Here is a 16,835-nt window from a genome sequence, read left to right on the forward strand (position 1 = left end):
CAAAAGTGAGGCACGAAGCAACTCAGTGAGACCCAGTCTCTAAATAAAATACAAAATAGGGCTGGAGATGGGTTTCAGTGGTTGAATGCCCCTGAGTTCAATACCTGGTACAAAAAAGTAGTAGTAGTAGTAGTAGTAGTAGTAGTAGTAGTAGGGCTTGGGATACAGTTCATCAGTACAGCAGATGCCCAGCACCACAAAAACAAACATGCACACACAAAGAAAATTGTGTATTAAATGTTACCATATACCTACAGAAAGAAAAAATTGGGAATGAGGGAATCTGGATTTTATTACATATGAGTAGAATACCTAACACAACTTGTCTCCGAGCAGAAAGCTGGGTTGTTCAGAGTGGAGAAAGCAGATGACTTCCCTGAATACTGTTTACATTTCAGTCTTTCTCTTGTAATCTATAAAGTACCTAACAGAGTCAGGCACACAGTAAGTGTGCTCTAACTGCTTACCACAGCTTTGTGCCTTTTGAATATTAAACTATGTGACTGTACTATCTCTTCATTAATTTAAAATAAAAAAAGATTAGTACTGTAACAAAATCAACCCCTCATTTACAAAAAAAAAAATAATAATAATTATAGATGGACACAATACCTTTATTTTATTTATTTATTTTTATGTGGTGCTGAGGATCAAACCCAGTGCCTCACACATGCTAGGCAAGCACTCCACCACTAAGCCACAATCCCAGTATGCAACCCCTCATTTTTAAAATCCATTATTGCAAGGCACGATAGTGCATGCCTGTAATTCTGGCTACTCAGAAGACTGAGGCAGGAGGATTGCAATTTGGCAAGACTCTGTCTCAAAATAAAATAAAACAAGGTTGGAGATGCAGCTCAGTAGTAGAGCACTTGTTTAGCATGTGTGAGGCCCTGAGTTCAACCCCCAGTAGTGGGTGGGACTATTATTGCTTTAAGACAAATACCCTTGATACCAGTTCCTTTAAGAGGCTTCTTGGTAGCTGAAGCATGAGGCAGTGGGTGAACTCCTACAAGGAAACCACCTTAATGAATTCAAGGCATTCAGATTCAGTTTCCAAATATGTAGTTTGGTCTTAGACAATGACATTTATTGAGCTTTCTTCTCCACATTTATATATCACATCTTCCTGTCCTTCATTAACCCCTGTGTCCCCCAAGAATGGGAGAACTTTTCTCTCTAAAAAAAAGTATTCCTTTTTTCATTTATTAAATCTATCTATGGTTTTCAGTTTGCTATTGCTGTTCTAGTACTGTATCAAATGAATTTCCATCATACTATTTAAATGCTCTTTTTACTACATAATTCTCATGGAGCTCAGAGACATCAGTTTCCAAGGCCTGGTGCTGGGAGGTAGACAGGACAAGTCTGTTCAGAACTGTACAGCATAGACTAGGGTTGTGGCTCAGTGGTAGAGCGTTTGCGTAGCACATTGAGGCACTGAGTTTGATCCTCAACACCATAAATAAATAAATAAATGATCTATTTTTGAAAAAAGAACATTTTTGGATAAAAATATTGTTTTTTAAAAAAACTGATCAGCATACAACACAAATAATTGCCTAACATTTTAGAGTTGCCAAACAGTTTTACAGAATTTACCTAAGCTGACCTTCACAAAATGTTCTGTGAGAATCTGTATTATATAATCTGTTTTACAATGAAGTTAGGAGACTTCAACAAGGTTATAACCAGTACAAGGCAAAGTCAGAACTCAAACCAAAGTCACAAGACTCTGGATTTTGTGCTTTCCCAACTCCACACTACTGGCTCAACACCAGTGACAAATGAGTTAGGGTAACACCCTCTGTTTCCCCATCTGAGGTGTAAAAACCTGCTCTATTTGAAAAATACAAATACTGGTAATATAATTTAAGATTGAAACGTGGAACACAAAATTATACCTACAGTGTGACTTCAATTTAAAATACCTATCTATATATAATAAGGCCTTTTAAAAAGTTTAAAAAATTAGTTCATATCACAAAGTATCTCCCTGATACTAAAAAACTAGAAGTTAATTGTTTAAAAGATTCATTAAAACAACAGCAAAGTAGGCAAAAGATACTGAAACTTCACACACACATACACAAAGAAATAGTCTTAACATATGGAAAAATGCTAAACCCCATTTTTAAAAAGAGAAAAGGAAAGCTGGTAGCCAGAGGCAGGAGAATTTCAAGTTCAAGGCCAACCTGGATAACTTAAGAGACACCTGTGTCTCAAAATTTAACAAAAGGAGGAGGGGGTTGGGATATTGTTCAGTGATAGAGTACTTACCTAGCAGGTACAAAGCCCTGATTTGAGAGATAAGGAAATAAAAATAAAATAAAAATCAATACCTATTATTAGATTGGCCAAAATCTGAGTTGACCATCCACACCAAATAAATACAGATAGAGATACAAAATTTTATGACCATATATGAAGGGCAATTTGTGATAGCTATCTCAAGTGCAGAGGCGGGCAGTTAGGGGTCATCATTAGACAGCCTGTTATAGCCACACACACTAGCCAGAGTGACAGGGTCTGTGCATACAGGCACATACACTCAAACAAAAAGCCAATTTTAATGACATGGTAAAACTATCATGTTATTATAATAAAAGAAAAGCAGATCATATAACTTGATGTATAATATAATATACTGAGTACAACTTAGCTTACCCCCATGTAACAAAAAAAACACTGGAAGGAAATAAATAAAAGTGTTAATAGTTCAATTTTATGTGGTAGTATTAAGGATGATTTGGACTTTCATTCTTAAATTTGCTTGCTTGCATTTTCCAAATGTTTCATAAAACTATATTGTCTTAACAATCAGAAAAAAGGATTCACAAAATTCTTTAAAATAAATTTACAAGCCAGGAGTGGTGGTGCATGCCTGTAATCCCAGCGGCTCAGGAGGCTGAGGCAGGAGGATTGCAAGTTCAAAGCCAGCCTCAGCAATAGTAGGCGCTAAGCAACTCAGTGAGAACCTGTTTCTAAATAAAATACAAAATAAGGCTGGGGATGTGGCTCAGCGGTTGAGTGTCCCTGAGTTCAATCCTCAGTACCAAAAATTAATTAATTAATTAATACCAACATAAAGTTCAAATTGAGGGCATTTAAAAAGAAAGGAGGAAAGTAGCTACCCTGACATGAACACAGACAGGGTGCTAAGATCAGCTCTGAATACATCCATTGGAATTTTTTTTTAATATTTCATATAAAAGCAATGAACAGTTGAATCTGAACTTTTGACAGGTGATACTGAAACAACTGAATCTAGTAACATACCTTACAACCTTCACAAAAATTAACTCAAAATGAATTGCCAATGTAAATGTAGCATGCAAATATAACTCAGAAAGAATAACACAAGAGACAACCTAGGTCACTTTGGGTATGGCTGAGAGTTTCTGGATAAAACACCAAAGACACAACCCATAAAAGAAATGAACAAAAGGCAAAATTAAAAACTTCTACTCTGCCAAAGACACTGTAAAGAGAATGGGAAGACAAGCCACATACTGGGGGCGGGGGGATATGTGTAAAAGACATATCTAATGAACGACTGCCATCCAAAACAAAAACAAAAACTCTTATAAACTTGACAATAAGAAAGCAAAACATGATTTTAAAAAGGGCAAACAACATGATTTAAAATAGGGCAAAGGCCTGAGCAGACACTTCACCAGAAAAGATAGCAAGAATCATGCTCTACATCATGTCATTAGAAAAATGCAAATTAAAAGAAAATACGAGCTATTCACTATTAAAATAGCCCAATCTAGAAGGCTAACAATGCCAAATGCTGACAAGGATATGGAGTAAGAGAAACTCTTACTAAGTATTGGTCATAGAGACATTCGGAAGACAATCTGGCATTTTCTTACAAAACCAAACATTACTCTTACTTTACAATCCAGAAATCAAGTTAAAAACATGTTCCCATAAAAATCTGCACACAGATGTTTAGAGTAGCTTTACTGATAACTGCCCAAACTTGGAAACAACCAGGCTGTCCTTCAATGGGTAAAAAGATTATAGATGAAATATTCTTCAGGGTTAGAAAGAAATGAGCTATCAAGCCATGAACGGACAAGGAAAAACCTTAAGTATATTAAGTAAAAGAAGTCATTCTGAAGAGGCTAAATACTGTATGATTTTCATCAAATGACACTCTGGAAAAGGTTTAACTGTGGAGATAGTAAAAAGATGAATGGTTGCAGGGGCTGAAAAGAGAAGGAATGGATACGTGAAGTACACAGTGTTTCTGGGGTAGGGAAACTAGCCTGTATAAATAATAGATAAAGCATATCATACATTTGTCCAAACCCATTAGATGTACATCACCAATAGCGAACACTGATGGAAGCTACAGACTTTGGGTGATAACTATGCGTCAATACAGGTTCATCGGTTGTGTTACAATTGGTTAAGTACACCACCCTGGTGAGAAATGTCAACAGCATGGGAGGCACCAGGTGCATGGGGGCAGGAGTATTATGGGAACTCTGCTCAATTTTGCTGTGAACCTAAAACTGCTCTAAATGTACTCTAAAAGGGAAATTTTTTTTTAAATTTCAATTGTCAGAGGAATTTTTTTTAAATACAGGAATTTTTGGCAATAGTTTTAAAATATGTGATGGGATTATTCTCTGAATTTGGTCTGTTATGGCCCGATAGAGGGTTCCCTGTGATGGTGAGAACCAAGGACACATTACTTGAGCTTCAGATATCACCATCAAGTCTGTTCCTGTTCAGCAGTAATCACAGGCCACTTCATGACTTCCATGAGTTCCATCCACTCAGCTAGAAAGGTGAGGGTCCACTTTCACACTGCTCCAGGGAACATTCCCAGTCCTTGCCCGTTCTGCTCCTCCCAAAAGAGCAAAGGATTCTTATAAGAATAGTTCACACTAAGATATGAGTTACTGCCTACAGAGAACAAGGGTTAAATACAAAGAAACAAGGATTGAGTAACAGGAGGTTTTGCTATCAAGTGAAGGACAGTGGAAGCAATATTAGGAGGACGGGGAACCTCTACCTCCCTCATATCATAGCATGCCACTGCTAGTCCTGCCTACTAGTAGCACACCTCTGCCCTATTCACATTCCCACAAAGGATTATTGGCCATTTACGTTCTGAATCCAAACCATCTTTGCCCTCAGGAAACATTTTTCTTTTTAGGATGCACATCAGGCATGTTTTGCCATCTGCTGTTCACTCTGCTGAGACTGTATTTCAGCAAATATCTATGTGGCTTGCTCCCTTACATGGAAAACGATTATTATAAGGTACTTTTGATTCCTTTGATTACTCAGAGCCAAGTCTTCCCATTTCTGAAAGTTAAGAGCTGAAAGGACCTAACACCACCTACACAGTAGTTCCCAAACTTGGCTCCCTTGTACAAAGCTTTACAGGTTCCACCTGCAGGAATTTGATTCAGTGATTTAAAGTGAATCAGGAACCTACGTTTAAAAAAAAAAAAAAATCACTTACTTGGGAAATTACTACCCAATCCATCATCTATGCTTTTTAAGAAGAGAGTAGAAACAGAGATATTTGGAAACATTCCCAAAGACATAGTGAATTCAAGGCAGAGAAGACTTCCCTACCCCAATCATGAAATCAAGGTAGAAAAGTTCTTTCCACAGGTTTTCACACATTAAAGATGAAAAAAATAACTTAATTGGGCTGGGGTGGTGGCTCAGTGGTAGAGCGCTCACCTAGCATGCACGAGGCACTGGGTTCAATCCTCAGCACCACATAAATGTGAAATAAAGATATTGTGTCCACCTAAAACTTAAGAATAAATATTTTTAAAAAACACAACTTAATTTCATAAAGTTCTTCTTTTTAATTTTTTTAAATTTACTTTGAGCAGGGTAATATGAAACAGTGAGAAACAGGGTTTTCATTAATATCTGTTCTATAAAGACCTGAAAGTAGTTTTTTAAACTTCCTAAACTGATAGAACTTTAGATTAAACCCTTCAAATATAAAGCTTAACACATGGATTTATACCTGATATCCAAACATCCTCTTTAGGCCCATTTAAAAAAAAAAGAAAGAAAAGAAAATTCTTAGCAATCTTGGTGTTTCCACAGTCCACGGGCTGGATTCACTTTGGTGAGTCTGGACTGGGAGCTCCATTATAATCTTAGATGGGTCACAAGTTATGGCTCTCACCAGTTCCCATCACAGCTTGCTCCATCTTTGTTCAGCAGATATTCAGCTTTTGTCAATTTAACAATAAAAGGATAAGGCTAAGCCAGAGCCTGACTCACAACAGGAGTCATAATAGGAGAATCAGGAATCCTGGACCAGTCCAATGAGCATTCCAGTTGAGCACAGAGCTGAGCAGGAACTTGAGGGGAAAAGGCTTCAGAAGCTGCCATGGCTTGCAGACTTCAGTGATGAAGTAAACTCGCCTTCCGTCTGGAACACTGTCATTCTGGACACGATTACTTATGGTGACTAATAACAAGTGCTTTACCCTGTTATGTCATCAACGCTTATCAAGATAAGACCCAGACAAAAGTTTATATCAGTTGTCAGTTTCTATGAAAATCCCCTGTATTTAGACTTCTGTGATTCATTCCCAATAATTAACATGTCCTCAGAAAAGACGAATGCTGAAATCTAAATCAGACATGGAACTGCAGCAATACCAGATTATCACCACATTCCTTCATGCATTTACTCAGTCTCAAGTTACATCTCACAACCATCAACCAGTGGAATCAGCTTTTATAATTAGACAAAGAAAATTCCTCATTGCACACAAAATCAGTGAAAAGGGAAGGAATGCAGGAAGGACAGAAGAACTTGTGACAGTAATGACCAGAACATAGTCACACCCAGCAATGTACAACCTCCCTGGGAAGTTTGTCACAAGCACAAGACTATCAGCTGACTAGGCTTTGGTTTTTTGTTTTTTTTTTCTCCACCCATTTCATTCAACCTGTCCAACAGCTACTTTTTCTATTAAGTAGTATCAGAGTAGAATTTCACACTGTTTCTATGTGCAGAACACAATGAAAAATATTCTTCCCACGCCTACAACCTGCATTGTACTTTATTTTAGCAGCCTTTTCCTAGACTCTTCACAATTCTTTGGTCTGGTGCTTTAACATACTGCTATCTAAATCTGGGACTAGTTCTGCATTTCCTAGTCAGTAATCCTAACTTCTATAAATAAAGACTGGTAGCAAATCATGATTGGCTTATGTCTGTGAAGCAGTTCACTAGTGAAAATACACCTTGGTTTCTGCACTCACTTTCCTCTTAAAGCAACCACCACAGACAATCTAAGAATTTTCCTTTTTAAACAGAATTAGTTGACCTAAAATGTATGTGAATCCATATCTAAACTCAATCCTCTGCTTTTTCCATCCAGGGGATTGTAGTGTTTTGGTGTTGGGGCCAGGGTCACCACTGAGTCACACCCCAAGCACCCATGATGGTAACTAAAGCAGCACAGAAAATTTCTTCTGAATTCAAATTTCAAGATATGAAACTGTAAGCTTAATTGACTCTGAAGTATTTTGTTTCAGTTCCTCTTCAGCATGTGAAGGGTACACTTTAAAACAAGAAGGTATGACAGGTTTTCTCTTACCACTGATTCACAGATATGTTTGGCAAATGTTCATATAAACAGTCCTAGGGCCTTATCTAATTTTCTGAATAAGGCCAAAATCAAAAGTTGTTAATAGCCTTGCTACAGTCCAGATTTTAAGACAGGAAACTGGAAGCAATTATTTGAACACTGCATCATATACTCAGCATCATACTTCAAAGTTACCATATCTGAATTGTTACCAAGGAGATTTGTATTGACAAAGGACTGACAATGCCTCATGAAACTGTAGTTCTTTGTTAAATCTGCAACTTCGTAAAATGAACTGAACCCCAATATCTGTCAATACAGAGGTGAAGAGGAGTGGAAGTGGACAACTTCTATCCATGAAACCACAATGAGATAATAAAAATGTTTCTTTTTGCATTGAATTATGTCTGTTTAGCACAGTGGCCACTGTTATGTATGCCATGTGACTCTAGTGTATTTGTGGAGACTTTTTTATTCATCTTTTGAATTACTGGGGAAAAAAATCATAAGGGCGGAAGGGGGAGTAGGGGGTGTACACATCTCCCTACTGGTCAGTATGCTCAACTAAGAAAACTACCTGATATTATTGATTTCAGATAGCCAAGAGCAAAAGGTGAGTTGAAAGTCTCCCTAACTGACTGCCACATAACTCAGGCAAACAGATAACTCATGAGCACTTTGGAGCCTGATCCCCACAGTAGGAGCTTCTGTCAATAATTCACTTCTATCCCTGAGGTTGGCCCAACTCATAATAAAGCTGGAAACCAGCACAATACTGCAAAGAACACATATATTCTTAAGACTGTAACAAAGGGAAGAGAAAATGGGTGACATCTACCAAGGTATCTGGTAACCAGAGATTAATTCCAAATTAATCTAAAAATCTATGGCATCATTGTAAAAAATTTTTTTGTAAACCTTAGCATTAGGAAAGTAAATCTAAAGGAGGTTAAGATAAAAGGGTGGCACACACCTGTAATCCCAGTGATTCGGGAGGCTGAGGCAGGAGGAGCACAAGAAGTTCAAAGCCAGCCTCAGCAACTTATCAAGGCCCTGAGCAAGACCTTGTCTCAGAATAAAAAATGAAAAGAGCTGGGGATATGGCTCAGTGGTTAAATTCTCAGTACAGGAAAAAAGGTGGAGGGGAATAAAGAAAGGGGAAATGAGTACAAAAACATTTCATTAAGTTTAAAGTGTTGCTTAAATAAAAATAGTTAAAATCCTACCCAAAACAGCCAAGTCACTGAAAGGTTAGCAGCTTATATAAAAATTCTATTTTATTTTTTTTTAAATGGTGTACACCAAATAACTTACTAGGAGAGGTGGAATTCTATAGGATAACCAAAATACAGAATACAGAAGGTCCTAATAGTATATCTTAGAATATTTTAGAAAATAATTTTAAAGTAATATGAATCTACCATATAGTTTAACAACTGAGAGTGAGACCCAGAAAATCCAAGAGACCTCCCCATGGTTATAAGGCTCCTGGGCAGCAGAGCTGGGGATCTCAATCAGGATTCAGATAAACTGAGCCATTCCATCACTCTCCTATCACCCAGCTGTACTTTCTTGAAAAGAAATAGATAAAAACATTATAAAAGTGAAATCCTTATCCGCATACTCAAATGTATTTTTCTAAAATACCACATCATTCATTACCTCCTCTTCTACAAACATCTCTCTTTGAGTGGACAACATATGACCCAACACTTTTGAAGTGACTTCCCCCTTCTAACTCTCTAATCTACTGGGTTCTCAGATTATAGTGAAGTGTTTACCCTTTAATTAAGTTTCTCCTCAAAGATTTTTACATGACAGAAACTATATCCTGGTTATTTGTCATTCAAATCAATGAACATACTTATAAGATAAACAGCTTATAAAATGTGCTCATTTTGAGCCAATTCCTGTAAGAAAAAAGCATTTAAGTGAATTTAGAAACTTTATACTATTCGTGAGAAGCAGAGCTTAACCTTTGGTTCTCCTTACTATCGAGAGACACAAGATTTTGAAATGAAACACAATTCTCAAAGTTTTTCCTTTCTTTCTTCTTCTTCTTCTTATTTTTTTTATATGCAATATTCTTTACAAATAGTGTTTCAATTAAGTTCCATTACTAGTGAAATTAATGAATTCTTCCAAAGTAGATGAAATAAACTAAACGAATATACCAAGTATAAAGTTATTCTTTTTAGACAAGCTCCAGTATTAAAATTATCCCTCTCTCGTGAAAAGGATTTTCCAGAGGGAGACTGGGCTCTCCTTCAGCACCCTGCCTCCACCAGAAGGCACAGGCATTCACCTACCATGCAGCTAGGAAGAAGCACAATCCTGTGCCCTATCTACTAGGTATGGAGGTACTTCAGGACTACAACTTTTTCCCCCATAAATAAATGCAAATAGTATTGTTCAAGTTGCAACAAGAGGACAAGGATATAACCATTTCTTTTAAGTTGGCTCCAGCAAACATAATCAAAAGTTAAGAAAGCAGATGGGTAGTAGAAACATAAGAATCTCTAAAAAAAATGCCCAAGCCTAAAACTTTTTCCGTAAAGGAAAAGTCTTCTCTTTGTACACACATCAGTAAGCCCATTTCTCCCACTTTGAGGCATTACTGAAAAACAACTTTCAAGTCAATACAACTCTATCTACTTGGTAAAAGTGAATTAAAACTTTCTCTGAGACTTTAAAATAGAACTAAAATTTCAAACCTGTCATCTGGTTCCGTGTGATCAGAACCCCTTCCAACCCCAGCACATTTTCGAATCTTTGTGCATAAAAGCGTCTTGTAAATTCTCCCAGCACCAGAGACGACACCACTCACACATCTGGCCGAATCTTGCCAGCCTCCTGGCCAGTTTGTGGTTTTTGCTGTGCCGCCACACATCTTCTGAGTGGTTTAATGTTCTTCCGGTTTATCCCAACCATCAATGTGAACGTGGACTTGGACACAAATCTTGAAGTTCCTTTGTTATTTGAGGAATATTCCGCAGCGACCAGCAGTTCTAAGCTATCATTTCACTCCCTATACAGTATATGAGACAAGCTACTTGGCAACAGCCTACTAATTTCCTCTTTAAGAAGCTTTAAAAAAAAAAAAAAAAAAAAGAGGAACATTCATTTGCTACGTAAATTAAGCCCATGGATGATTTAGGAAGTCAAATGCATCCATCACATTATAAAACATGCTCTCAGCAAACCCATTATAAACATAGACGAGTACAAATCCCACTTCCTACTTTTGTTCCCAAGCTTGTACTCCAGTTAGCAAAAGAAAAAACACTCAACAGGTTGAGCAGCTTGGACTGACTCACTCCATCTGCACTCCCTAGCTGGAGATTATGTTGTAGTCAATTAATTGGTCACAAGACTATTCATATGGCTCTGGGCAGTTGCAGTGACTTGCCTTCAGCTGCAAGGTTGTTCTGACATTGGCCACACCACCCTCTTAATGGCTCTCATGTGAGCAAGTGTCAGCTGACAGGTCTTACTCTGCAACCTTGCAAAACTCTACCCATACCAAGTGAGAGACAGCAGCCAAAATGTAGGACTAAATGTATATTATGGTGATGTAGGGAGAAGGAATCGAGTACGGACATACTTTTGCTTTAATATAGGGAAAAAATTAGTAAGCAAAAAGAGTAACGATAATGACAAGCCATAAACCCTCAAAACTCTTGCACTAAATTCCAACACATCCAAGTTGAGAAAGCCCTAGGACAAAAGCCACTTCAATTTTGACTTCTGATACTAACATACATCATCTGAAAATTAAGACTAATGTTATAAAATCAATATCATTCTATGAGTTCATGGATAAAACATTTTCTGCCTATCTACCTATCATGCTGGTGACTGGACCCAAGGCCTTGCCATGCAAGGAAAGCACTCTGCCATTGAGTTACACCACAAAGCCCCAAATTTTCCTTTTAGAAGAAATAAAAATTATAGTACCCCAGAATACAGGTAAAATCTGATACAAACAAAAACCCAACAACAAGTGATTGCCCCAATTTCTTTTCCTCATCCTGGAATCTGGCTGAAGAAATATTAACAGACCCCTAAAATTTGGTGAACCCTTGGCTGCCTCTTTGGTTATAGGAAGCTTTAAATATACCTTCACATATGGTAGCCATGTATTTCACTCCACTCATATGAGGAAAAATTGATGTAGGACAGCCCTAACACATGACTGTATATTCAATCCCTGAAAGTCTCCCTAAAATGAACTCAAAAAAGATCTAAAATGCACTCTCCCTTATGAAATAAAGATTGCAGTACACCTATGGCAATAGCTTGGCTTCAACATGGCACATGCTAAATTGACAGTATCAAGTCAAAGTAAATTAGGAGGGGCTGGGGTTGTGATTCAGTGGTAGAGGGCTCACCTAGCATGTGCAAGGCCCTGGGTTAGATCCTCAGCATCACATAAAAATAAATAAAACAAAGGTATTGTGTCCAACTACAACTAAAAAATAAATATTAAAAAAAATCAGATTAGGAGAGGATGAATTCATTTTTCAGGAAGGAGAACACGTTGAGCTTAAAGCTTAACTGCAGGGCCATAGTCTGGTCATGGGTTCTTTTTCCCCTTGAGCTGTCTTTAAGATAACTTTCTCTTTTTAACAAAGACTCAGAAGATTACTTATACTTACTTATACAGCACTATAAAAGTATTTTCAGGGGCTGGGGATGTGGCTCAAGTGGTAGCGTGCTTGCCTGGCATGCGTGCGGCCTGGGTTCGATCCTCAAACCACATACAAACAAAGATGTTGTGTCCGCCAAAAACTAAAATAAATATTAAAAATTCTCTCTCTCTCTCTCTCTCTCTCTCTCTCTCTCTCCCTCTCTCTCATCTCTTTAAAAAACATTTTTTAAAAAATATTTTCAGTTTTAGGCACAAGGTGATTGGGAGAGCAGAGCCTCCTCTCAACATTCTGTGCCCACCTAACAAGGGGTTCACGTGTGGCTCCAAACCAACTTTTCCAACTACCTAGGGTCTGGCCTAAAAACCACAAGAGAAAAGAGAGATAGAGCCTTAAAAATGCCCCCAAACCCTATATTTTATAAAATAGGTAATAGAGGTACTAGGGGAATACATCCCATTCTTTATGTATAAAAACTCAATTTTAGTTTTAAAACTTCAGTCTCTAACAGATATTTACCTAGGATCTGACGAAAAGTCATGAAATTCTATTTTGAAACATCTATTGTATATGAATTTTTTATCATATACAATATGATGTGTGTTTTCTACTTTGAATAATGATATAAACATGTACATTTTATTCCTCATCCAGGAGGTACAAACATTGTAAATAATAAGAGATCAAAATGACAACGTACTTATAAAAGACATTTAAATGAAAAAAGGATTTAGCTACATTCAGAAAGAATTCTCTTAAACAGAAACTAAACTACATGGCACAAAAAACACTAGGTCCCTTTAACCAGTCCCCTTCATTTAGGCACCCATCCTCATGTACCTTATAATGTGCCAGTTGTTGTTCCTCCCTAAATTCAGTCAGCACATCTTTCAGCCACCATTTCCTTGGTAAAGTGATGTTCAAACTTAAGCTTGTAAACACAAATTGCTGCCCAACACCTGGGGCTCCTGATCCCAAAGTTCTGAAGTGGAATCTGAGAACTCACATTTCTAACAAGTTCCAGGATGCAGGTGCTGCTGGCTGGGAACTGTCCAATTGGATAATTACTTCCTTAAGCAAAACTTCCATCTTCCCCACGAAGAATTTTTCATTCCCTAGGCCTCTGTTCCTTGTATTGCCCTATAATACTTTTTAAGCATACTTGTTTTATGACAGTATATGTATCTTATGTCCTAACTAGATTGTAAACACTTTGAATATAAAAACTGGGTCTTGGGCTAGGGTTGTGGCTCAGAGACAGAGCGTTCACCTAGCATGCGTGAGGCACTGGGTTCGATCCTCAGCACCACATAAAAATAAAATAAAGATATTGTGTTCACCTATAACTAAAAAATAAATATTAAAAAAACCCCTAGGTCTTGACATTCATCTTTGTATGAATGTGCCAAGTTTTATGCATGGTAGATGCCCAACAGATAATTCCTGATGAAACTAAGTATGTGCATTAAACCTGATACAAATCTACCTGCAACAAGCAGTGCTTCTGTGACAGTCCTGTGCACACACTCTGAGCAGGAGGCACTTGCACACTCATTCTGCAATCTAACCTTATTTTCTATACCAAAAGTTCCCAGAGGCTCACATCTTATGGTCACTACAATCAATGTAACTCACGTGGTATTTTAACGCAAAGGACACTTGGACTGTTAAAAAGTGAAAATGTCATTTCCTGTTATCCCAGTCCATAACCCTTAATTCCACAATATAGAATCAGATAAAAAATAATAAAGTACAGATGCACATCAAAACCACTATTGTAGTTAAAATGGATGCTTCTTTTTGGACTCTAATTTCTTTATATTTACTTGAGAGTTCTAAAATTTCTTCAGTAATTGAAAAACAAGCAATAACTGTATCATTATTATTTTTCTGAGATCAATTATTTTTCTGAGAATCCAGAGCATCTCACTGGGTAGAGAGAAGGTATGTTTAGACCTTTAGAGCCCTAAAGTCTGTTCTTTCCCTCAACCAATCTCCCTATTTTCTTAGTCCTCTCTTTCCTGAAATAGTACACTCACGCTGCTATCCATTATCATGCTGTGGATCCTACTTTTGAGTCTTAAATCATAAGCATACTATAATTTCACATCAATCTTATTTGTAGCTTTACACATGGCTGAGTTCTCAACTTCCCTTACATAATTGATCCATGCATTACAGAAAATAATTTGCTTTATCCAAAGTTTACAAACTTAGAAAAGTGTTTGCAACCACTGACGAGACTCCCACACTCCTCCAGCAGTTCAACATGTTGACTGGAATGTTGCTCTTCCTCTGATACTTCCACAATACAGATGAACTTCACCAGTCTGGGAGGGAGGAGCACAGAAGTATAGTGAACTGAACCCACGTGATATGCATAAGGCAAGAAGACTACTGGTTCAGACTTTCATTTTTTGGAACTGGGTATTGAACACAGGGCCTTGCACATGCACTCTACCACTGAGTTATACTGCTAGCCCACACCTCAATGTTTTTGTTTTTGTTGGTACATTATGATTATCCCTAATAGCAAGAGTCATTCATTGTGAAATATGTAGAAACACCTAACATAAACTGATCAATTTCATTCTCTAGAACCTTCCCTCCTCCTTCTCCTTGATCCCTTTCTTCTACTCTGTTGGTCTCCCCTCCATTTTTTTTTAAGTTGGTGCATTTATAATTATACATTAAAGTGAAATTCATTGTGATATATTTTTATATGTACATAGCACAATTTGGTTAATTTAATTCCCCAGAACCTCCTTTACCCATCCCCTCCTCTGTCTCCCTCGATCCCCTTCCTCTACTCTATTGGTCTCCCCTCGATTTTAACAAGATCCTTTTTTTTTTAAGAGAGAGGGGGGGGGGGAGAGAGAGAGAAAAGAAGGGAAGAGAAGAGAGGGAGAATTTTTTTTTAATATTTATTTTTCAGTTTTCGGTGGACACAACATCTTTATTTTATTTGCATGTGGTGCTGAGGATCAAACCCAGTGCCCAGTGCATGCCAGGCGAGCGTGTTACCACTTGAGCCACATCCCCAGCCCAAGAGATCCTTTTTTAAAGTTACATTTTACATTTTTTTTAGTTGTAGATGGACACAATACATTTATTTTATTTGTGTATTTTTATGTGGTGCCGGGGATCGAACTCAGGGCCTCATGCATGCTAGGCAAGCACTCTGCCCTCTGAGCCACAACCCTGGCCCCAAGAGATCCTTTTTTTTTTTTTTTTTTTTCAGATATAGATTTTTATTTATTTATTTTTTTTAATTTTTTATTGTTGGCTGTTCAAAACATTACATAGTACTTGATATATCATATTTCACAATTTGATTCAAGTGGGTTATGAGCTCCCATTTTTACCCCATATACAGATTGCAGAATCACATCAGTTACACATCCATTGATTTACATATTGCCATACTAGTGTCTGTTGTATTCTGCTGCCTTTCCTATCCTCTACTATCCCCCCTCCCCTCCCCTCCCCTCCCCTCTTCTCTCTCTGCCCCCTCTACTGACATTCGTTTGTCCCCCTTGTATTATTTTTCCCCTTCCCCTCCCTTCCTCTTGTATGTACTTTTGTATAACTCTGAGGGTCTCCTTCCATTTCCATGCATTTTCCCTTCTCTCTCCCTTTCCCTCCCACCTCTCATCCCTGTTTAATGTTAATCTTCTTCTCATGCTCTTCGACCCTACTCTGTTCTTAGTTACTCTCCTTATATCAAAGAAGACATTTGGCATTTGTTTTTTAGGGATTGGCTAGCTTCACTTAGCATAATCTGCTCTAATGCCATCCATTTCCCCAAGAGATCCTTTTTTAAAAAATGTTTTTTTAATTGTAGATGGACACAATACCTTTATTTTATTTATTTATTTTATGTGGCGCTGAGGATCAAACCCAGTGTCTCACACATGCTAGGCAAGCGCTCTATCACTAAGCCACAACAACAGTCCAGTGAGATACCTTTTTTATTACTTTTTTCTCTCTAGCTTCCACATATGAGAGAAAACATTGAATCTTTGACTTTCTGAGCCTGCTTAGGAAGATGTTCTCCAACAGGGCACAGTGGTACACACCTGTAATCCCAGGGGCTTGGAAGGCTAAGGCAGAAGGATCGCAAGTTCAAAGCCAGCCTCAGCAAAAGAGAAGTGTTAAGCAACTCAGTGACACCCTGTCTCTAAATAAATACAAAATAGGGCTAGGGATGTGGCTCAATGATTGAGTGTCTCTGAGTTCAACCCCGGTACCCCCTGCCTCCAAAAAAGATGTTCTCCAGTTCCATCCACTTATCAGCAAATAACATAATTTCATTCTTCTTTATGGCTAAGTAAAATTTCACTGTATAAATATATTTTATACATTTTCCCACCTAGACAGGTTCTTGGCTATTATAAAATGTGCTACTATAAACATATGTATGTATCACTCTAATATGCTGATTTTAGTTCTTTTAGATAAATACCAAGAAATGGAATACTTCAGTCATGTGGTGATTCCATTGCTAGTATTTTGAGGAATCCCCATAGCGGCTGTACTAATTTGCAGTCCTACCAACAATATATAAATGTTCTTTTTTCCCTCACAT

At 37.6% G+C, this 16,835-nt stretch overlaps 1 protein-coding gene across 6 annotated transcripts in view; it reads right to left on the reverse strand.

Moving 5' to 3' along the window:
• Window positions 1-16,835, reverse strand: part of Fnip2 (folliculin interacting protein 2) — a 114,412-nt gene that overhangs the window by 68,252 nt on the left and 29,325 nt on the right. For 2 of the 6 annotated variants that reach the window (XM_027926746.2, XM_027926744.2), the window contains exon 1: window positions 10,313-10,991. The exons of 3 other annotated variants lie outside the window; for them this stretch is intronic. In XM_027926746.2, coding sequence (XP_027782547.1) covers window positions 10,313-10,488 — 176 coding nt within the window. In that variant the 5' untranslated portion in view covers window positions 10,489-10,991. Of the gene's footprint in view, window positions 1-6,013; window positions 6,275-10,312; window positions 10,992-16,835 lie in introns of those variants that run through there. One more of the 6 variants, XM_071614576.1, reaches the window with a different exon arrangement.

Source organism: Marmota flaviventris, chromosome 7 (genome assembly GCF_047511675.1).
Source record: "Marmota flaviventris isolate mMarFla1 chromosome 7, mMarFla1.hap1, whole genome shotgun sequence".
NCBI classification, from domain to species: Eukaryota; Metazoa; Chordata; class Mammalia; order Rodentia; family Sciuridae; genus Marmota; species Marmota flaviventris.